General features: G+C 40.8%; 1 protein-coding gene across 5 annotated transcripts in view; it reads right to left on the bottom strand.

Moving 5' to 3' along the window:
- TRNT1 (tRNA nucleotidyl transferase 1) overlaps positions 1-18,343 on the bottom strand; it is a 23,762-nt gene extending 5,419 nt beyond the window's left edge. Inside the window, exons 1-8 of one of the 5 annotated variants that reach the window (XM_074344443.1) lie at positions 18,207-18,224; positions 17,765-17,932; positions 16,958-17,164; positions 8,656-8,849; positions 6,342-6,480; positions 2,365-2,491; positions 962-1,155; positions 64-317 (exon numbers count right to left, since the gene is read on the bottom strand). In XM_074344443.1, coding sequence (XP_074200544.1) covers positions 64-317; positions 962-1,155; positions 2,365-2,491; positions 6,342-6,480; positions 8,656-8,849; positions 16,958-17,105 — 1,056 coding nt within the window. In that variant the 5' untranslated portion in view covers positions 17,106-17,164; positions 17,765-17,932; positions 18,207-18,224. The other 4 variants (XM_074344444.1, XM_010962397.3, XM_010962395.3 and 1 more) reach the window with 4 other exon arrangements.
- Between the last annotated feature and the right edge of the window lie 6,147 nt (positions 18,344-24,490).

A 24,490-nucleotide genomic window follows, 5' to 3' on the forward strand; every position in this document is an offset into this window, starting at 1 on the left:
ATATATTCGTTCTACAGTTACTGAAGATGACTTATATTCTGACCAAGCCTAGAATGTACTTACATCTATAATGAAGTCTTGATAGGGTTTCAGTGGCTCCGAACTATCTGTTGCTTTAATTAAATCTTTCCTGTTTTTAACTATAAATAAACCAAGATTCTTCTCTTCTTTTGAAATCTTCAACCTCAGATCCAATTTTGTGACATCATCCTGTACTTTGAATAATGAGGTCAAGAGAGTCATTGGCTTTGGTGAAAAACCTTCAACATTCTTACTCACTTTGTTAAATTCTTCTAAACTTGCATTAGCAGGTAAGCCTGTAGGGACAAAAGCATTTTTACCCATTTTCAGAGTGGAGAAATTTAATAAAAAACACTCCAGTCCTAGGCCAAACATTGTTTTCATAAACAGCAATGCCCTGTCCCTAGGACTCCTTCCTGGTCAAGTCTGATGTGGCATCTGCCAGGTGAACCACTGGTACCCCACCGCTGTCCTCCCCTGCACCACCCCCCCCCGAGTCCCAGTGTCCCTTCTGAATACCCATTATAACATGTACTGAACTATTTCCATGCGTGAGTCAATCTTCTAAGTGCTTTTACATGTACTAACTCACTGACCCTCTCAGCCCTTCCACTGGACAGATGCAATTATTTTCATACCCCTTTTTTAGATTCAGAAACTGACAGGTAAGGACATAACCCAAGTCACAAAGCTGGTAAGAACCAAAGCCTCCTTCCAACCCGGGAGGGGCTGGCTCCAGAGGCCACTTGGTACCACCACGATGTGCTATCTCTGGGCCTTCCCCTACCTGGGAAAGCACTGTCCTACCACTGACCTCAGAGTGTACCATATTTTAAAATATTCCATTTTTCCTTTTAGAGTTGTTTAACTAAACATTTCTTTCCCTACCAAGTTTTCAATCAGATGTGTCACTGCCAAAAATACACTAAGTTGGTCTCACCTATGTAAGGCGCCACGTCAAGATCATAGATGAGGTGCATCAAATGATTCACATGGTTACCAGTGAGGATTTTTTTCAGTTCCACCCAAATCCTCTCTCCTGATATTCCAGACAAGCCTTTCGCATTTTCTGCAATTGCTTCCAAAGTCTCAGAATCATGGTCACCAGGTTTGTCTACAATTTTCCCATAAAACCTACAAAACAAGATTCTCACAGTGCACCACCTCCGTGCTAGCATTTCGTCAGAAAAACCTGCTTTTCATTTTACTGGTTCTGTCGCACACTTGTATTTCATCAGAAAGAGAGACGCCGTGAGGTCTAGGGGGGGACCTTAACAATGATCTGGTCAGTTCACCTTTTCTTTTCTCTCAGATAACAAGACCTGAGATCTAATGAAGTATAAGTAACCTTCTTGAAGTTAGCAATAACCAGAACCCCCTCCTCCCTTCACTTCCACATCACCAACTGAGACGCTCAGAATGGCCATCAAATGCAGTCTCTGAATTGGTACTGAGAGTGGACGGATAAAACAGCATTCTTGTAAAGACTAAAAAACAAGGCTGAAATGCCATCACGGAGTAGTCTTAATCCCGCAAAAGTTGCCTGTCTGTACACATCAATACTTTTTAATAAAAACAAATCTTGCTGCAGACACGGGAGTGTATTTCTTGCAAGCATTAAAGTACACCCATTTTCAACACTCGTATCTTTAAAATGCAGTTCATTAGTGACAGATGGCTACATGACTATGTCTGAGCCTCTGTCTGTGTTGTTATTTGTAAAGAGAGACTTAAAAATACTCAAGTCTGAAGGAATAGCGTTTATTGACAAAATATGTAGAATCTATCACAGAACATTGTGAGAGTGATCCCAACTGGTGAAAAGTTAGTATTAGACACAAACTGGTTACAACTGGTTCCAAAAAGGTTAGAGTTCTGAATTTAAAAATCACTGCTCCAGAAAACCATCCAAATGCATTTCATACCTACCAAGTTCATCTAACAGATTTCCTATGACCACCTGAAACTTAAGCCATATGGAGGCAAACTTTCAGTCATTACTCTGCGCTCAAAGAACCTGGCACAGTGGTTGGCTTGTGGTAAGCACTCAACACCTGTGTAATGAGTGATCGGTACAGAAGATACTTAATCCAAAAGACAAATGAACACTTTAAAAAAAGTGAATTATATAAAAGACCATCACATAAAGGAGCAAAAAATGTACATATGTTTTGGGGGATGAAAACACGAAGTATCATCTCCCTCGGAGTAAGTCATAGCTCCCTGTCTCTCGGAGACAGGCAGTTCGCATGTCACCGCTGTGTACACGTCACACGATCAGAACTGTGCGCTGGTGATAATACTCAGAAGTGGATCATTAATGTAATTTATAAAAATCCTTACCTAAAATATCTTAAAATTCGGAGATAATCTTCTTGTATCCTCTGTTTAGCTTGTCCAACAAATCTAACTTTCTTATTTTTCAAATCTTCATAACCATTAAAGTAGTCGAATAAAGTACCATCAAAACCTATTAATTAAATAAGAGGGGAAAAAAATCACTTACTAGCAAATAAGAATTGGAAAACAAAGGTATACACACAATTGATCATCATTCAGCCATAAAAAAGAATGAAATCTTGCCATTTGTGACAACATGGATGGATCTTGAGGGCGTTATGCTAAGTGAAATAAGCCAGACAGAGAAAGATAAATACCATATGATCTCATTTGTATGTGGAATCTAACAAAACCCCACAAAAACAAAAGCAAGCTCACAGACAAAACAGACTGCTGGTCGCCAGAGGCCAAGGCCAGGGGATGGATGCAATGGGTGAACAGAGTCAAAAGGCACAAACTCCTACTATATGAAGTAAATAAGCCATGAAGAGGTAATTAATGTACAGCATGGTGACTATAATTAGAAGTGCTACATCATGTATCTGAAAAATGATAAAGACAGTAGATCTTAAAAGTTCTCATCACAAGGGGGAAACAAGTCTGTAAGTAGGTATGGTGCCAGATGGTAACTAGCCTTACTGTGCTGGTCACTTCCCAGTATATCCAAATAGCAAATCATTACATGGTCTACCTGAAACCAATGACGTTGTAGTTCAGTTATACCTCAATTTAAAAAATTAAAAGAGAAACTAGGGGAAAAAAATTGGAAAACATAAGAAAATCAGCTACGAACTATCTCAAACGTTACAATAAAATCAAAACATCAAAATTAACCAAAGTGAAGAGTTACAAAGTTGAAATACAGGCATGAAGAGCATTCATCTGTATCCACTATCGAACTGGGGACACAGTGGAATAAAAGGCTGCATTTATAACAGCAGACAGAAGATAATACACTCAATAAACTAAACAAGACGTGTCAGTACGTAGTGGGCGGAGACAACAGGACATCCAACAAGCTGATTTTCAAGTTAATAACAGAAAATAAACAAGTACAGCCAAAACAAACTGGAAAAAATAAACAGTGAAAATTCTCTGGAAAAATTAAGCAAGTAGTAAAAATAAAAAACCATAGGAAAAGTTTTTATAATCCGGAAATAGGGAAAACTTTTAAAATATAATTACCAAAACAATAAAACACAACATGAGAGCCTTTGAAGAAATTATTAATAAATTCAACTACATAAAAGATCAGATATGCCTGCACAGCAAAAAATCACCACAATGGGAAACACAGGACAGGTGACGTGCTGGGAAAACACAGTTAAGTCGGTATCATGGAGACTAATGGCTAATTTTGATAATACATAAAAGCCTCTTTAATACAAAGACCATACGAAGAGAAAAGTGAGCTAAAAATATATACAGGAAGTATTTTTTTAAAATCTCTTTAAACATGATTTTCAACCTCAGTCATACAAAATGCAAATTTATGAGGTACCATTTTTCAGACATGTATCACACTGGCAAAGACACAAATTCGAATCTAGTGTTAGCAGGGGTGTGATGCATCTGATCAGGAGACTTCACCATGCAGCCCTTTAAACTTTGTGAAACTTGGACCATGTGAACCGAATATCCATTCAAAATATAAACAAATTTCTATCTACCACAACATGCTCTCTCATATGCTGAACAAAAGGAAAAAGACTAACGATTTTAACATAAAACCTCAGGTATCAGTACAGTGACCGATTCATCCCCGTCTCCCAGGACTTTCCTTGCCTTTAAAACTGAAAATCCCATGTCTCAGAAATCTCAGTTCCAGGAGAGCTGGGACACATGGTCAACCTAAGGACCAAGAAGGACAAAGAACAAAGACACAGATACCATTCAACCATCCATATGGGAGCGCTGCGATCCTGAGCGAGACCTCACTCCCTGCGGCCTCACAGAAAGGAGGCACTGCCACTACTTATGAGCAACCACCACATGTCATTTTAATTCTCTTGAACTTGAATGCGCTCTGATTATCCCAAACCCAGCCATACTGGTAAGCTCAGGCCTAACACATGCCAAGCTATTTTTGTTTATATGGCATTTTGGCACGTAGAGCCAATTTATAAGGCTCCAGATTCAAAAGGAAGTAACAAAATTAAAACATATAGGGAGATGAACAGACAAAAACGTGATTACAAAGTAGAACATAGATGTGGTCTGTCTCTTACTGTTATTTCTCTTAATGAAGAGACTCTAATCCCCTGGGGAATGTGGAAGTAATAAGCTCTTTTTCAAGGAAACATTAATATTTGGAGGAAAAAAACACAGGATAGGACAACAGGGACAATCGGGGTTTGAGAAGCAAAGAAACCATCACCCCCAGAAAGACGAAGGCTCTATCCATGAAGGGTGGAAGAAAGTCTAAACAAGAAAACGGGGTAAAGCTCAGGGCTAGTGAGTTATATCGGCGTGTACTTTGTTTTGCCAGAGTATTATCTTTTAAAAGATGAAGAATCAAAATCAGAAATACAGTTGAGTTGCCAAGCATTATGTAGTGGTTAAGGACATAACTTCTGGAACTAGGCTGCCTAAGCTGGAATCCTAATTTTGCAGCTTAACAGCTGCAGGACTTGGAGCAAAATATTGTGGGTTAAACACCAGAACCTGTTTCAGAGGGTTGTTGGGAAGGTTACGTTTCTGTGAAGTGCTTAAAACAGTGCCTGGCATATTGTAAGGGTTCAGCAAATGTTAAAAAAAAAAACAAACTAGTACCAATAAGAACAGCTTTTATTTTTATAAAATAGCATCTTAAAAACGAATACTAGTTTCTCTCTTTGAGTCTGCTTATGAGAAGCTAGATGTGAGTTTTTGTACCCTGCATTAGCTGGAGCACTTGACTCCAAGTAAAAATGATGTAAGAAGAAATTAACACCCGGAGTTTGACCCCATAATGCAGAGAAAACATGCCACCAACTGGGCTTCCTCTGGTCATAAACCACCTAGGCTCTGGAAACAGGCTCGGATCAAGGCTCTCTGTGACTGGAGCTCAATCACTTAACACTTCTGAGTCAGTTTGTTCATCTGTCAGATGAGTTTAATACCACTTTATGAAGGTTTTCTGAGAATTAAATGAGATAAAGTGTATCAAGCAACCGCTGAGGTGCCTGGAACCCCGCGCGCTCCAGGAACGTGACTTGGCTTTCCTGGCAAGCGCCCCCAGCTCGGCCTGCTCGCCTCTTCTCCGGCCCAAGAAGCGAATCCTGTCGCCTCATCCTCTATTACTGCGCCACGAAGCAGAGTGGGCGCTTCATCTCCCTTTCCTAATCCAAAGCCTTAAACCTGAAGAGCTTATCGAAAATTTTAAGTCCGAAAAAAAAAGCTTCAGTTGTGCAGCCAGACCCTAACCTGACGCACAGCCACCCCCGTTAGAGTCTCACCGCGCTCGCGAACGGCAGCTCAGCGGCCAGGGTCACAGGTCCCCCTCACACGCCAGCTCTGACTGAGGGTCGGCGACTCCTCCGGTGCGGCGCCCCGCAAGAACCCGAAGCCGAGTCCAGGCGCGCGGGGCCGCCGGCAGCAGCCACGGCAGCGTCACCGGCCAGGAGCGCCGGCGCGTGGGAACGTGTGCACGCGTCCCACCCGGAGCGCCAAGGGCTTCAGACGCGAGTAGTAAGTTAACACGGACGGGGGCGGGTGCACACGCGCCAGGCACTGCTCCCGGGTTCACGATGACTCCTTTACTCCCCACATCAGCCCGACAGCGGCAGGCAGCACCAGCGCCCCGACTCCGGCTAGAGCGGCGGAGTCGGACAGACCCGGGGTCTCGGCTCCAGAGTCACCTCTGAGCCAGTAAGCTAACTGTCTCTTAGAAGAAACCAGTGCAAGCTCTCCGGGTGAACATTTCCCAAATACAGGCTGCACTTGACAAGAAGGCATTCGGACTGACTGAATTACAGCATTATCTTATCTGCATACATTACCTAAAAACATAGAATTTATGGTGAGATCTCTGCGTTCAGCATCCTTCTGCCAGTCGGTTGTGAACTCGACCTCGGCATGTCTTCCATCGGTGGTAACATCTATCCGTAACGTGGTAATTTCAAAATTCTCTTCATGAAGCTGTAATTAAACGTAAGTTTTTTCAAAATTAGTTTTTAGTATCACCAGAAGGACTGAAAAAAATACACGTGTCCTGACAGGTATATCTTCGTTCTTTTCATCAGCAACTAGTGCTCTTGCACCGTGACAAAGCGAGACATTCACAACGTTCCAAGGTAGATCCGAACGATTTTTTTAAACTATAAGTCCATCTTAATTTTAAAAAGATGAGTCTGACAAACAGAAATGGGAACTCTGACAAATGACGTGGCAAAGGGAAGAGCCCTTAAAAGAGTGTATTCTGGTTCTTTCATTTCAAATCAGGCTACTGTTTGAGATATTTTTTAATAGCTCCAGTTTGCAAAGAGCAGAATGTCACTTTACAGAATATATACCATTGAGCAAAGGATTCACAGAGGAAGAAACACAAAAACCAACACAACCTCACACCCTTTTCCCTACTTGGTTTTCAAAATGCCAATAACAAGGCTTATTCTAACCTGGGTAACACTGGAGGATTCCTCTGACTCCCCCTGATCAAAGCCCTACTGATACTGACACTGGTGGTCCCACAACTAACAGGGGGACACTTCCCAGCAAATGACAGGAAAGCTCTCAAGTCATTTTGCAGACACCAGAAAACCACTCAAACATAAAGAGCCAAAAACACCCACATTTAAGGAAGGCCAACAGCAAAGACAGAAAAAGCTCAGAGGAAACGAAGACACTGTCAAACAACTAATTGCTACCCTACAGGAAATAAGGGAAGACACTGCATCCAAAACAAGAACAGGAAGCTTTCAAAAGAAATATTCTAAGAAAGATCTCTTGAAAATTTCATAGACAGCAAAAGTTGCGACTACAATAGAAAAGTTGGATGACCAAGTCAAGGCACTCTCAGAGAAATAAAAGAGAATATAAAGTAGTAGACAAAAGAAAACCTAGGAGATCTGTTCCCGTGGTCCAACATCCCACATCACAGGCGTTTCCAAAGGAGAAGACACTGAACAAGGGATGGAGTCATGAGAGGAATACGAGCGGGCCCACCACTGCCCCACACAATGAACAAGAACACTCGTCCAAGCCAGGGCACATCACCTTGAAATTAAAATCACCAGAGGTGAAGACGAGAGAGGCCTCCCGAAGGGGGGAAAGAAATCAGGTCCCAAACAGAGATGGAACCTGAATGAGCTCAGACTTCTCGGTGGTCTCTCTGGAAGGCAGGAAAACACAGCCTTTACATTTCTGCCTGAGAGTTCTTCCCAGCCTTGAGTTCCAGAGCCAACGAAACCATCAGATCAGTGAGAAGGTAAAATTATTTTCCCACATGAAAAGCTCTCCCAGGCTTCAGACTTAAAATGATGACACAAACACAGACAGAATACCATGTGGGATCAGGACCTGGGAGGTCTGAGGAGGCAGCAGCCAAGGAAGTTCCTAGGATGAGAGCAGGGAGCCGGCCCAGATCATGGGGACGGGAGAAGAGACTGCACAGGAGACATGGCTCCAAAACAGGAAGTGACACATGACGTAGTGAAGGCCGGGGTGGGGGGTGGGGCGGCAGACCTGTGACCCAGGGCCTGAGGTGACTGAGCGGCGCGCAGAGAGCTGTGTAAAAGGGACACGCTACTAACCGCAGGAAAAAGCCAAAGCCGGGGACGCACGGGATGCCATCAGCACACACGACAGGATGGACTCACTGAACCGACAAGTGTGGCGTGAACATGTGGAGAAGACGAGGGAAGGCTGAGCACATGTGCTTGGTGGGGGGTGGGGGAGAAGCCTAAACCATCCTCCCTGTAGGACACCGATAAATCACATCTGAAGACTGGCAAATTAAAAACCAAAAAACTTTAATGGAAAAGAATATGAAAACGAATATCGGTTTGTATATGCATGGCTGGGACATTGTGCTGTACACCAGCAACTGACACGTTGTAACTGACTGTACGTCACTTAAAAAACAAAACACTGAAGCACAGAAAGGTCTTTTTCAGAAATGTGGAGGGAAAGGTAAGTAACACTGGGTGGAAGGGGCTGCAACAAAGGAGGACCCAGGATTTAACAGAGGAGTAGAGAAGACTGACTTTTTTTTATTAGGCTTTTTGCTATTTGCTTTTCAAAAACCAGAAATTTATCTAAATTTTAAAAATTACCCAAAAAGGCAAGGCAGTTGCTGTCGCACGTGTGACTCACCCTGGCGGTGATCGTCCCATGTTTTTCTCCTTTGTTGTTGATCATGCGAACGCCGGCCGCCTGGAACAGCTCCTTCATCTGAGTGGGGGTAGCGGTGGTAGCGAAATCCACATCCTGAGGTTTTACTCCACTTAATAAATCCCTCACTGCTCCTCCTGCTATTCTCAATTCATGCTTTTCTTTGACAAATAATTCTTAGATGAAAAAGAACATTTTTTATTTCAGTGTGTTTCTTTTAGGAATCACAGCAGTACAGGTTTTTCCGTCTATTAACAAGAGACAACAGAGGTTACCGCACTGAGCCCCTCGCCATTAGGGGAACGTGGCCACAGCAGTGCAGTGACCTGTCTGCAACAGAGCGCCCCTAACATCCATGAGAAGCAGGGAACTTGCAGAACTGTTCCGAGGTTCATTCAGAAGACCATATAGAATCCCACAATGCTTCAATGTCATCAACATAACTCTGAATTATTACCAAAAAGTAAAGCAAATAATTATGTTTTCTTTCTCCAGGATTATGTGTATACTTTAGAAATGGGAGGTTAGACCTAAAGAAGGAAACAGATATCCAAGTACAGGAGGCACAGAGGGTCCCAAACAAGAACCCAAACAGACCTACACCAAGACATATTATAATTAAGATGGCCAAAGTTAAAGGTAAATAAATGATGCTAAAGGCAGCAAGTCAAAAAGAGTTAGTTATAAGGGAACCCCCATAAGGCTTCCAGCTGATTTCTCTACAGAAGCACTGCTAGCCAGAAGGGAGTGGCAAGATAAACAAGAGTCACAAAAAAATAAAAAGAAACCAAGCTAATACAAAAGAAAACTATCAAACCACAAGAAAAACAAAAAGGAAAAGAAAGGACCAAAGAAGAAATACCAAAACTGGAAAACAAAATTCAAAATGGCAATAAACACACAACTATCAATAATTACTGTAAATGCCAATGGACTAAACGCTCTGATCAAAACACAGAGTAGCAGATTGGATAATAAATCAAAAGCCTACAAGAGACCGACTTTAGAGTGAAGAACCCACATAGATTGAAAGTGAGAGGATGGAAAAAGATATTTCATGCAAATGAAAATGACAAGAAAGTCGGAGTAGCAATACCCATGTCAGACAAAATAGACTTTAAAACAAAGGCCATAAAGAGAGATAAAGGAGGACACTATATAATGATCAAAGGAGCAACACATGATGACGATACTACACTCGTTAACATGTATGAACCCAATATAGGAACACCTAAATATATAAAACAAATACTAACAGACATAAAGGGAGAAATTGATGGGAATACATTAATAGTAGGAGATTTTAACACCCCACTAACATCACTGGACAGGTCTTCCAGACAGAAAATCAGGAAGGCAATGGAGAAACTAAATGACACAATAGAACAGTTGGACTTGGTTGATATTTTTAAGACATTACATTCCCAAAAAACCGAATATACATTCTTCTCAAGTGTGCATGGAATATTCTCTAGGACAGACTACATACTCAGACACAAAAGAAGCCTCAACAAATTTAACAGGATAGAAATTATTTCAAGCATCTTTTCTGACCACAATGCCATGAAACTAGAAATCAACCACAGAAAACCAAAGGAGAAAAAAATGACAGCATGGAGATTAAACAACATGCTACTAAAAAACCAGTGGGTCAATGATGAAATCAAAGAAGAAATTTTAAAACACTGAGACAAATGACAATGAAAATACAAACACACAAACTCTATGGGATGCAGCAAAAGCCGCCCTAAGAGGGAAGCTCATGGCGATACAGGCCTTCCTCAAAAAATAAGAACAATCTCAAATAAACAATCTAACCTACCATCTAAAAGAATTAGAAAAAGAAGAGCAAAGAAAACCAAAAGTCAGCAGAAGGAAGGAAATAATAAAGATCAAGGAGGAAATAAATAACATAGAGATTAAGAAAAACAGGAAAAAATCAATCAAACCAAGAGCTGGTTTTTTGAAACAGTAAATAAAATTGACAAACCTCTGGCCAGGCTCACCAAGAAGAAAAGAGAGAGAACACAAACAAAATAAGAAAGGAAAATGGAGAAATTATAATCAATACCACAGAAATACAAAATATCATAAGAGAAAACTATGAACTATATGGAAACAAACTGGAAAACCTAGAAGAAATGGACAAATTTCTGGAAACATACAGTCCACTAAGACTGAATCAAGAAGAAATTGACCGCTTGAACAGAGTAATCACTAGAAATGAAATAGAATTTGCAGTAGAAAACCTCCCTGAAAACAAAAGTCCACGACTAGATGGCTTCACTGGGGAATTCTACCAAACAAAGAACTCATACTGGTCCTTCTCAAATTCTTCCAAAAGACTGAAAAGGAGGGAATACTCCCAAACTCATTCTATGAAGCCACCATCACCCTGATACCAAAACCAGGCAAAGAAGACATTACCAAAAAAGAAAATTAAGGGCCAGTATCACTGATGAACATAGATGCAAAAATCTTCAACAAATTATTAGCAAACAGCATCCAACAGTACACAAAAAAGATCATACACCATGATTAAGTTCGATTTATCCCAGGGACACAAGGATAGTTCAACACATGCAAATCAATGTGATACACCACATCCACAAAAGAAAGGACAAAAACCACATGATCATCTCAATAGATGTAGAAAAAGCATTTGATAAAATTCAACACCTATTTACAATAAAAACTCTCACCAAAGTGGGTATAGAGGGAACATACATCAACATAATAAAAGCTATTTATGAAAAACCTACCGCTAGCATAATACTCAATGGTGAAAAACTGAAAACCTTCCCACTAAAATCTGGAACAAGACAAGGTTGCCCACTCTCATCACTTCTATTCAACACAGTCTTGGAAGTCCTAGCCACAGCAATCAAGCAAGAAAAAGAAATAAAAGGGATCCAAATTGGAAAAGAAGAGGTAAAATTGTCACTATATGCAGATAACATGATACTATATATAGAAAACCCTAAAAGCACCACAAAAATACAACTAGAGCTAATAAAAAAATTCGGCAAGGTAGCAGGATACAAGATTAATGTACAAAAATCAGTTGCATTTCTTTAAACTAACAATTAATCAATAGGAAAAGAAAGTAAAGAAACAATCCCTTTTAAAATTGCAACCAAAACAATAAAATACTTAGGAATAAATCTGACCAAGGAGGTGAAAGACTTATACATGGAGAACTACGAAACACTGATAAAGAAAATTAAAGACTTAAAGAAATGGAAAGATATCTCATGCTCTTGGATTGGAAGAATCAATATTATTAAAACGGCCATACTGCCCAAGGCAATCTACAGATTTACTGTGATCTCTATCAAACTACCCAGGACATTTTTTTTTAAAGAACTGAAACAAATGATCCAAAGATTTATATGGAAACACAAAAGACCCAGAATTGCCAAAGCAATATTGAAGAAAAAGAACGAAGCTGGAGGAATAACCCTCCCAGACTTCAGACAATATTACAGAGCTACAGTAATAAAACAGCGTGGTATTGGCATAAAAACAGACATATGGATCAATGGAACAGAACAGAGAGCCCAGAAATAAACCCACATACCAACGGTCAATTAATCTTTGACAAAGGAGGCAAGAATATACAATGGAGAAAAGACAGTCTTTTCAGCAAGGGGTGTGGGAAAACTGGACAGCAGCATGTAAATCAATGAAGTTAGAACACTCCTTCATACCATACATAAAAACACACTTAAGTCTTTAAACCATTTTGAGTTTGTCAAGTCACGATAAATCTCCTAGAAGAAAACATAGGCAAAACACTCTGACATAAATCTTAGCAATGTTCTCCTAGGGCAGTCTACCCAGGCAATAGAAATAAAAGCAAAAATTAACAAACGAGGCCTAATTAAACTTATTTACAAAACAGAAACAGATTCACAGACATAGAAAATAAACTTATGGTTGCCAGGGGTAAGGGGGTGGGAAGGGATAAATTGGGAATTTGAGATTTGCAGATACTAATATACATAAAATAGATAAACAACAGGTTTATACTGTACAGCACAGGGAACTAAATTCAGTATCTTGTAATAACTTATGTGAAAAGGAATATGAAAACAAATAAACGTATGTTCCTATATGACTAAAGCACTGTACTGTACACCAGAAATTGACACACTGTAAACTGACTATACTTCAATAAATTTAAAAAAAAACCCACTAAAACATTTTAAAAACCAACTCATAGCCCTGCTCTAGAAAAGCCAAAGGGCTGGAACTCCTGTGAGGCCCCTGAGCAGGAGACCCAGAGCTAACTCCTGGTTTGGCAGACAAGGCAGAGTCCACCACAACTATCCACGACTAAGGGACACCGCAGGGAACCTATTGAGACTGATGTCCAGGAAGCGGCCCCATACAAGCAGCTAAGCCTTGTGCTCTGACGACCTGCATTCGCACTCACAGTCAGGCCTGGTGTTCTCCTGTGAAGGTAACAGACTCAAGAGAACATCCACATCATATAAAGTCAAGCTGTGACCATGACGGACCAAGACAACTTATTACCGTGTCTGAACACAGATGAGACACCAGCACTGTAACAGTTAATATGGGCGACTATTCCCTGATGACTAGGCAGTTTTAGCCTCCTACTGTGTTCCCATCTTTCAGGTAGGAATTATTAAGATGCGCAGTCAGAGATGAATCCCTGCTTCCTGACACCACGTAACACACAGCAAAATCCCACTTCTTAAACTTGCCCTCAAACCACGTGGTACAAGCCCCAATCCTACAAGAAGTCTTTTCTAAAACCCTTTTACTGAGAGGCCACAGGGTCTTGCGTGGTCAGCGTTCGCCTCATTGCAAGCTGTGTTCCTGGTGGTCTCTGGCAGGAGGGCACTGACCTGAGCATTTGGCTAAACACACCACAGTTCCAGCATCCCTGATCACAACCCAGAATGTCACCCTCCGCCCTATCCAATCTCCATGCTCCTTGTCATCCTCCTCCTCTCCCTAGTCTGCCTAAGCCTTCCAGCTACAAACCTCTGCAGACTCCCTAAATGATCTGCTAAGAAGATCACAAACGTTCCCTTCACCTTCCTGCCTGAACTAAAGACTCTCCCGCAAGGATACCACTTCCATAAGCCCTCTCCAAGAGGAAGTGTTCATATTCCTTTAACTCTACATTCCCAATCAAGCCCCACTGATTCCTTAGTATGGGGCCCATGGTCCCTTAAAATAATATACAAAAATCATCTGTTACTCCAAAATTTTCATGAGACTTAGAGGTAAACAAGAGTTCCATGAAATATTTTCCTTTACTACATACGTCATACAATCTAACCTGTTCTATTCTTTATCTCTTTTCCTCTGTCTTTTAATGCTGGTCATGACCACTATGTTGACTTTATGATCCACTAACAGGTCACACAGTGGGGAAAACATGGCCTAACTCACCCTTGTTCATCTCTTGTGATTCAGCTCAGAAAGCCTTTCCTGATGGTGGAGTAGAGGGAATCCCATCTAAGCTACCAGGGCAGCCTATCTCTGTGGGCATTCACTATGTGAAAGTGACCTGTTTATGTCTTTGCCTCCCCACTTCGCAGGGTCAAAAACCTATCTGACTCATCTCTATGCCAACTTGGCTCACAGTGGACAACTGAGATATCCTAGCTTAAAAACCCAAAGTGGCTTCATTGGAAAGTGTACTTCTTAGAAAAGGTTTCCGTCCTTCAAATTCAAACAGTATATAAGAAACTATTTTCGAAGGCAAAAAGTGGGCAAGTTTCACTTTCACTGGGACCTACTTTAACAGGATGAAGGTCAAGGCTGAACACAAAGATTAACCATTATTTTAAAATTCTCATGTTGGCTCCATGAAAATAAAATTGTCATTCAAAGTCAGCCAATAAATTAATTACATTACAGTAAAAAAAAAAAAAAAAAAGACCCAGAACTCAAGGCAATCTATTCATCATGTTGATTAGCCCTATGGACATGGATAACTACATCCAAAAAACCTTATGATCCCAACATTTTGATATAATTGAGAAAGGCACGTGAAGGCGTGTGTCTGTGCCTGTGTGGGAGAGCAGTCAGGAAAACTATAGCACAGGCATGACTTTATACTGACCTAAGACAGTAGGGATTATCAAGCTTAAATAAGACCCCTTTCTTCCTCAATTACTGACATCTTCAAACATGGACACATTTCAACAATTTTTGTAAACTACATACATACTCAAGTGAAAATAACACCTAATGCAACTAAATTTAATTGTAAATTTAAGCTGCAGACTCAAGCAATGCAGAAGCTCATCGTTCCAAATGGTGTTAATTTGCCTCAACTACCCCACCTGATAGTAAGCTATTATTCATTATTCTGATTGGCAATCCAAAAGGCCATGACGTTGTCTCAGGAAACTTTTTTAACTGTCTCCTAGCTTTTAAATTTTATCTTAATTTTCAGTTATTTCTGAAATTTTCATTAACTTCTTCCCTTTACAATTTTGACTTTGGAGCGTTGGAGGCTGTGGGGTTGGACAGGGAGCGGCAAGTGTTAGCAGGAAGACCGTCACGTGACACTACTCTTATTACCAGAAAACAAACCATCTGTTCTTCAGCGTTTCCAAGAACTGCCAAAATTCAAAAGTGAGCAGCTGTTCCTATGGTCCCAAATGTTCAAACGACTTTCTGACATCACACCTAAGCAGGTGACAGTGAACCACTGAGCACCAGCTCCAGCAGCGAGCAGGGACCACAGCCAAGTGGCCAAAGCAGCCCCAGCTTGTCCGCTCACCATGTAACTTACGCAAAAATCATGTTTGGAACTTCAGTCGCATGTGTAGAATGAATAAATAATTGCATGTGCCACCAGCATTAGAGGTTTGTCCTCAGGCAAAAGGAACACTAAATTATATGAAATAAACTGCCATATTATAAAACCCAGTGTGAGCATAGTACACCATCCTAACCTCCCGAAGTCTTGTTTACAGGAAACTAATTTTACACATGGCAAACCAGCTATGAGGACTGAAAAACCAGGACAAGTGTTAAACGTGCAGAGTTGGGCTGTTCAAACACGTGGTTACTGAGCACTTGAAAAGTGGCGGGTCTGAATTAAGATACTCTATGTGCTAAACAAAGGATATCAAAGACCAGCAAGAATGAGAAAAATCTCACACAGTAACTTACACAAATTTGACATTAAAAGGAAGGTAGCTTAGATATACTGAATTAAATGAGATGATGTACTAAAAATAGCTATTAAAATTAATTTCACTCATTTCTCTTTACCTTTTCAACATGGTTACCAGTAAAAGTTTACATGGCATATGTGACTCTTATCTCTACTGGTCTGTGAGTTTCTGGCATTTTTCACTCTAATTAAAAATCACACGTGAAGATCCTTTAAGAATCTCCAAGCTCTGGACCATTTACCTCTGACATGCACCTAAAAAATCATCTGATTTCAAGAACAGAAAAGTAGCTTCACGAATAAGACAAGGAAAAACATTTTAAAGCAATGGTTCCTCCATCTTCCAGGCATCAGAATTAATGAAGTAGACTTTTTATGAAAATTTATAAATGCCCATCTCTCCCTAGAGAGCCCAGCATCTGTACATTTTAAAAGCCCCCCAGGTGAATCTAATAGAAAGCCAGGGTTGCAAACCAACTGTTCTGAGCACGTTTCCACATACACACACCTGGATATAGTTCTGAAAGCGCGACTCAAGTCCCACAGGCTGCGAAACACAGCTGCACACACTGCAACGGCAGGAGCTGATACTGAGGACCAGCACCTGGCGCAAGCTGCGGCAAGCACGATGAAGCTCCTGCCATCCGGCACTTGGCTAAAGCCACCCCTGCGTTCCTTCCAGGTAAGCTTTGCCCGTGCACAAATGGAGGCGACTCCCATTCCCTTCTGTCTTCAGAACCCCAACAAGGCACTTACACTGGGGAGGAAATACAGCTTAGTGGTTACAAGCTGGGTTCTCAGATCAGACTGGACAAGTTCATAAACCCAGCTCTCCAGTGCTAAAAATGTTGGCGAAGTATTTCACATTCCTAAGCCTCTGTTTCATCATCCATGAAACAAGAGAAAATGTACGTACTCATTAAGTTAGGAGGCCCGAATCTGTGATGCGGTAAAGTACCTGGGATAACACACAAGCGGGTCGTGCCATTTACTGCCGTCATTTTTCATTAGCTCAACAACAAAAACCTGTGAATGGCGACTCAAAAACAGTAACCCTCTGCCTCTCCATCTCTACAGGCTTCCAAAGCAAGATAAGGCATCCTCATCTCTCACCTGTCAGACTCTTCAATCCTTCTGTGAAAAGTGACTGAAATTCTGGAGACTGCAACTTCATGGTAAACAGATGCTGCTTCAGAAGGCACAGTCTACTCCAACTGCAGCTCAGTAATGGCCTGCGCCAGGGATCCAGGCACCTCAGCATCTGGGGAGAAAGTCACCAGCCCCACATCTACAGGAAACGCATGCATACCCCTAATGAAACTGAAAAGTGAAGGACAACAGAGGGATATGCTGCAGTTTTATTCATCAACTGACAGATATTTGTCTCCTGTTCAAATGAAAAACTGACAATGTGAGGGTGAGTTACAACTCGATCTATGGCTGTAGTTATCTGGTTTTGTCCTCCTGAAGCACTTACGGCTACACTGGCATATGGCATTTGACGGTTAGGATGCTCTCCTGACAGTCGGGCTCCAGTTAAAGTGTGAGGGGTCAAGGGCTACAAAGAACAGTGGTTCCAGAAAATGTAACTCAAAAGACTCGCAGGAACACCTGGTCCCCTCGAGAACACGTCAGAGTCACATGTGTATATCAACTAACTTCCCCACATGCACCTGAGACTTACGACCCAGGGTTATTTCCTAGGCATAATAAAATATTTTTCCAGAACCTGTCTTTGCAGCCGATTCTTCCTCATTCACCACCCGCCCCTCTCCTGAATCCCATTCACCCACACCCTGCCTTCCGTTCTCCATCATCATATCCCGTTTGCCACATAAGGGGGACCTCCGTGAAGCAGCAACAAATGTCAAGTAACTCCCACCCCCAGGGGAAACCACTAGAGAAGAACAATTCCTTTACTTGGAAAGCAGATTTCACAGAGCGGCGTTTCCCACCAGGGGGCGGGTTCCCTTTATCCAGACCACTGGAGAGGAGAGACTGCGTTTCCTTCCTCCTCCGCTTCAACTCAGAAAAACCCAGCGGGGACCCAGGCCCTGAAATAGCGTGTGCCGCTCCCCACGACAGGTGCTGGGCCGAAAAGGGAGACCCTCAGGGGCCCGGCCTCGAAGATGGGAAAGCGCCCAGGGGAAGCCCAGTCAGTCAGGCCGCAGTCGGCCGAGACGTGGCAGGGTCGGGGCCCCGCGACCTCCCCGTTAGGCTCTGTCCCCTAGTGCGGAAGAGGCCTCTCCCGCCCCAGCACCCGACTTCCCCGAGACACGGTCCTGGCGAGCCAGACGCCCGCGTCACCGCCGCTTCCCCTCCTAGCCGCGCGCACCCGCACACCCCCGGCGCGCCCTCTCACCGATCCGCCGTGCGGTCGCCGAGGGGCACACTTCCGGGCGGCGGGCTCCGTGACGTCACCAACGCGCGTCGGTCGGCGGGGAATGGGAAGTCGCAGCAGGGCGTGGGCGGGGCCGGGCCGGCTCGCTCCGCCCTTCCCGCCTCCCTGCGGGCGCTCACCTGCTGGAGCGCGGTTTCCCGGCACCTTTGGGCAGCCGGGAGTTTCTCCTGCGGGGACCCGAGGGACCAGAGTCTGTACATCTATTTTAATTACATCTCACCGCACCTCTGTCTGCCCCGAGGTGGTTAGACGCGCATCTGCATTGCATACCTGTGTAACCTTGAACAAGTGACACAGTCTTCCTTTGTAAAATGAGACTATCTCGGGGGTTGCCAGACTTAAAGGTCATATTATTCCCTAGTAAAGAGGAAGTGCTCAGTAAATGTTACCTTGTTATAGTCTCGCCTGCTCCCTGGTTCGCGCTTGACTCGTTAATACTCTATACACTAATCTCCGTTTGACAGAGCACAATTTTTAGAATACTGAGAATCAGAGACACAAAGACAAGACCTACGCAGAGAGTTCTAGAGACTCTCATTCTGAATTAAAATTGAAATTGTTGGGTGTGTTGAAATTACTCGGTGTGTGTGTGTGTATGTGTATGTTTGTATGTGTATACACATACACATACATATATATATATAATTCTTTTTTTTTTGCCGCCTGGTTTTTGTAACCATTGGCCTCCATGGTCTTGAGGCTTTTGCAGCGGCAAAGTGAAGAACTTGTTTTTGACTCAGTGTTTTCGTTTTTTCAAGAGCAGAGTGAAGAAAGTGGCAAAGGAGTAGGAAGGACAGCCCTAAATTCTTAAAAGGGGAACTTCCAAGAAATTTTCCAATGTCTTAAAAAAATAAAATCTGTACCATATGTCTGTTTTAATTTTTAAAATTTTTAATGTTTAATTTTAATTTCCCTAAACTTTTTCTAGAAAAATTAATGTACTGTGGTATTTCTGTGGCTTCCATCCATGGGTCAGCCTATCTTCAGAGGTGTAAGGGTCCCATTTTGAAAAGCATAGGACTAGCCTTCCAAGCTGCCATTCAGAGACAAAGCACTGATTCAATCCAATGCCTTAACAGAGCAATGAAAATACACACACAGACACACACACACACACACCTCCTAGCTAGGCTGACCAAGAGAAAAATACAGATAGAATATAATGTAAAGAGCCTATCACTAAAGACACAGGGGCATTACCAGGATAGTAGGAGACACTATGGACAATTTTATGCCAACCGATGTGATATTGTAGATGAAATGGACAATTATTTGAAAAATACAACTTATCAAAACTGAAACAGGATGAAAATTTAAAATATGAATAAACTTTTACTATTAAATAACTTGAACTTTGTTCAACAAACTTCCCACAAAGATAATTCCAAGTTCAGATGGTTTCAATGGTCAAATTTATCAACCACTTAAGGAAGAAATAACTCCAACCTTCCACAATTTTTGTTCCAAAAACAGAGGAGGGAACACTCTTTTCTCTCATTTGAGGCCAGCATAGCACTGATAACAAACCCGAAGTAGGTCTTGTCGAAAAAGAATTTACAGATCAATAGCCACAAGAACACGGAAACAAATATCTTAAAAAAAAATTAGCAAATTGAATCTAGCAAGTTAGATCAAGTTGGGTTTATTCCAGGAATGTAAGGTGGATTTAACATTTGAAAACCAATCAGTATTATTCACTGTATTTACAGGCTAAAGAAGAAAAACTGTATGGTCATCCCAATCGTTGCAGGAAAAACACTTAAATTTAACACACATTCATGATAAAAACTCTGAAAATAATGAAGACATCCACATTCCGACAAGGGCAACTATAGAAACTGTACAGCTAATATCATACCTAGTGCTGTGTGCCACTTTTCCCCTAATATAGGATGCCCAGCCTTATTACTTCTTTTGGACATTCTACCATAGTTCAAGCCATTAATATAAGGCAAAGGAAAGAAGGGTGGACATAGCTCAGTGATAAGAGTACATGTACGAGGTCCTGGGTTCAATCCCCACTACCTCCACTGAAGAGGAAAAAAAAAAAAAAAAAGGACAGGAAAAAAACTTAAAAAATAAGGCAAGGAAAAGAAATAAAGAAATAAAAGGAATAGAGGAAATAAGGAAAAGAAAAGAAATAAAAGATGTAATAATTAAGAAGGAAGCAAAACTGTTTTCAGATGATACAATAGCATACATAATAGAAATCATAGGCATAAAAAAGAAATCATAGAAATTGGCAAAGCCATCAGAACTATTAAGTGAATTTAGCAAGGTCTTAGGATTCAAGGTTAATAAATTAAAATTATTTGCATTTTTATACAGTAGCTGCAGAAAGTCATAAATTCTGATTTTAATAGGAGCTAAAGTATATATATATATATATATATACATACATACATATATATATATAAAGTAGATATATAGCATAATGTAGGAATAGATGTAACAAAATAAGTTATAGGGTTGGCAACCAAGTATATGGAAACTAATTCAACATCAGCAGTCATTAGGGAAATGCAAATTAAAATCACTGTGAGAAACCATTACATACCTATAGAACATCTTAATCAGAAAACCTGACAACATCAAGTGCTGGTGAGGATGCAAATCAACTGAAACTCTCATACACTGCTGGTGAGAATGCAAACTGCTACAGCCATTTTGGAAAACAGTTTGACAGTTTCTGATAGATGCAGAGAAACTTACCATACAACCCAGCAATCCTACTCCTAGATCTTTACCTGAGAGAAATGCAAACTTCTGTTCATACTAAAAAAAATGTACGTGAATCATTATCATAGCTTTGCTGATAATCATTCAGACTTGGAAATAAGCCAACTTTTCTCTAACAAATGAATGGATAAGTTAAGTGTGGTGTTTCCATACAAAGAAATATTACTCAGCAACATTAAAGAGTTAACTGCTGATACACACAATGTGTCTAAAACTCAAGAAAGCCAGACTTCTCACACTATATGCAAAAATAAACTCAAAATGGTTTAAAGATCTAAACAAAAGACAGGACATCATAAATTTCCTAAAAGAAAACATAGGCAAAACATTCTCTGACATCAATCGTAGCAATGTTCTCTTATGTCAGTCTATCAAGGCAATAGAAATAAAACCAAAAATAAACAAATGGGACTTAATTAAACTTACAAGCTTTTGCATAACAAAGGAAATCACAAACAAAACGAAAGAATAACCTACAGAATGGGAGACAATATTTACAAACGATGCAACTGACAAGGGCTTAATATCCAGAATATACAAACAGGTCATAAAACTTACTAACAGAAAACAAAAACAAAAACAACCCAATCAAGAAATGGACAGAATATTTAAACAGACATTTCTCCAATGAAGATACACAGATTGCCAGTACGCACATGAAAAGCTGCTTAATATCGCTAATTATCAGAGAAATGCAAATCAAAACTACTATGAGATATCACCTCACACCAGTCAGAATGGCCATCATTAAAAAGCCCACAAACAATAAGCACTGAAAAGGGTGTGGAGAAAAGGAAACCCTTCTACACTGTTGGGGGGAATGTAGTTTGTTGCAGCCATTATGGAAAACAGTATGCAGAGTCCTTAAAAAACTGAAAATAGACTTACCCTATGTTCCAGCAATCCCATTCCTTAGCATGTATCCAGAGGAAAATTTAATTCAAAAAAATACATCCACCCCAATATTCATAGCAGCACTATTTAGCCAAGACACAGAAGCAACCTAAATGTCCATCGACAGATGACTGGATAAAGAAGTTGCAGTGTGTGTATATGTGTGTGTGTGTGTATATACACATATACACATTGTGTGTATATATACATATATACACATTGTGTGTATATATACATACATACACAATGGAATACTACTCAACCATAAAAAAGAATGAAATAATGCCATTTGCAGCAACATGGATGGACCAGGAGATTATCATACCAAGTGAAGTGAAGTCAGGTAGACAAAGACAAATATCATAGGATATCAGCTAAATGTGGAATCCAAAAGAATCCAGATGAACTTATTTATAAAACAGAAACAGACTCACAGATACAGAAAACAAACATGGTTACTAAAGGGGAGGGATAAATTGGGAGTGTGAGATTTGCAGATACTAACAACTATGTATAAAATAGGCAAACAAGGTCCTACTGTTTAGCACAGGGAACTATATTCAATAGCTTGTAATAACCTATAATGTTAAAAAAATGAAAAAATATATATGTATAACTGAATAAATATGCTGTACATCAGAAACTAAAAATACTGTAAATCAACTATACTCCAATTTAAAAAAGCCAGACTCAGGAGTCTACAAAAAGAATAATTCTATTTATATGATCTCCTAGAGGAGGCAGAACTCTGAAGACAGAAAACAGGTGAGAACTGGAGGTGGATGGAGGGGCTTATTATAAAGGTGCATGAGAGAATTCTGGGGGATGATGGAATGGTTCTGCATCTTGATAAAGTTATACAGTATAAAAGATAAACAGTATACTAAGAAGGTCAAGTTTTCATGTATATAAATTATATCTTAATAACCTGGACCAAAATATTATCTTTACATATTAGCAAAAAGGGAAAAAAATGGAACAAAAAAATTTTTTAAATATATTTTAAAAGGCTCTTAAGGAATGCTTATTCAAATGGATTCAATTATTAAAGCATTTACATAAAGGAAGAAAGAAGAACTTTGAGGCTCTTAAACTAAAGAGAGGAGAGCTCTGTAGATAAAATGCCCCTCGACCCAGTACAGTGAAGATACCCAAAGCTGTACGACAGGGTGTCTGTTGTTACCTCTTCATATAGACCCATCCTAAGGGACAGAAAACTTTAACCTGCCAAGGAACTGACATTCACTGCACAGAAACCCCTCACAAATTATTCTGTGTGTGGCATATACCCCAAAGTAACTGTTGTACACAGAGAGTACTGGTAGGGTCGGGCAGGTTTCCTATCATACACTGGAAACCCCACAGCCATGAGTAGTATTCGGCAGTTAGAAGGCAACATATTATTAAAAAGAAATATCAAGAAAATGAGATAAGAACAGTTTAGAAACATGTACCAGTATTTATTGGATATACCAACTTTAGGTCTTAACAGTGATTGATGCTCATTTGAAAACCCACTCACGCTGGTTGGAATGGAACTTCAGTGCTGGTTACAGAATCCCCCAAGAGGGGACAGCTTCCATCTTTCTTCACAGTGAAGCAGATCTTGGATTCCAGTTTATGTATCTCAGTGGCCAAACTTTGGTTCCAGATTGTCTGGTTGTATCTTCACTCATGTCAGTCTCAGTTGTGCTCCTTTGAAATGAATTCATTTCTGCAAACTAGGTAGAGTAGTAATGGTGTATCTATAGCAGTTGTGAATGGAAGACTTTCTTCTTTTTTCTTTTCTTTCTTTCTCTCTCTTTCATCCATCCATCAAATGTTTGTTTAGTTCTTACTATGAGCCAATGAAATGTGCGATTACTCACAGTAATAAGGTTACCTAACAATTCATACTGTGCTTACTTAGAACAGTGCCAGACATTGTATTAACTTATTGATCCCCACAAACACCCAGTGAGGTATTCTCCCAAAGAGGGAACTGAGGCATAGAGAGGTTAATTAGTCTCAGACTTTTGGATTTCTTTTTAATGGTAATACAAGGAAACGAAAGGTTTTCTACACAAGGCTTTTTATAAACCCATTTGTGTTTTCATGCGATGCACTATGGACAATGGGTTGGAAGGGCCTGGTGTGTAAATGTATTATCTCATGGTCCTGGAGGTGAGAAGTCTGAAATGGGTCCACAGAGCTCAATTCCTTCCAGAGGCTCTTGTGAAAAATCCATCTTTTTTGTTTGTTTTTTTCCAATTTCTAAGGTTCTTCCCCTCCGTCTTTAAAGCCACCAGTATAATATCTTCTTTCCTCTCTCAGCCTCCTTCCACCTTCTTACAAGACCTTTGTAATGACATTGGACCCCCCTTGATAATCCAGGATAATCTTTCCATTGAACGATCCTCACCTAACTCAAAGCTGCAGTGTAAGGTGACATGTTCACGGGCTCTGGGAATCAGGATGTGGACACCTTGGGGGCACCATAACTCCGCCTACTGCAACCCCCAAGTGTGTGCTTTAGTGACTAGGGGATGGGAAGGCCCAGGAACACCAAGGATTACTATGTTACAAAACAACTGACTGGTCAACCTGGGACATTCACTGCATGGACCTTAATG

The sequence above is a fragment of the Camelus bactrianus genome, chromosome 17 (assembly GCF_048773025.1).
Source record: "Camelus bactrianus isolate YW-2024 breed Bactrian camel chromosome 17, ASM4877302v1, whole genome shotgun sequence".
Classification (NCBI taxonomy): domain Eukaryota; kingdom Metazoa; phylum Chordata; class Mammalia; order Artiodactyla; family Camelidae; genus Camelus; species Camelus bactrianus.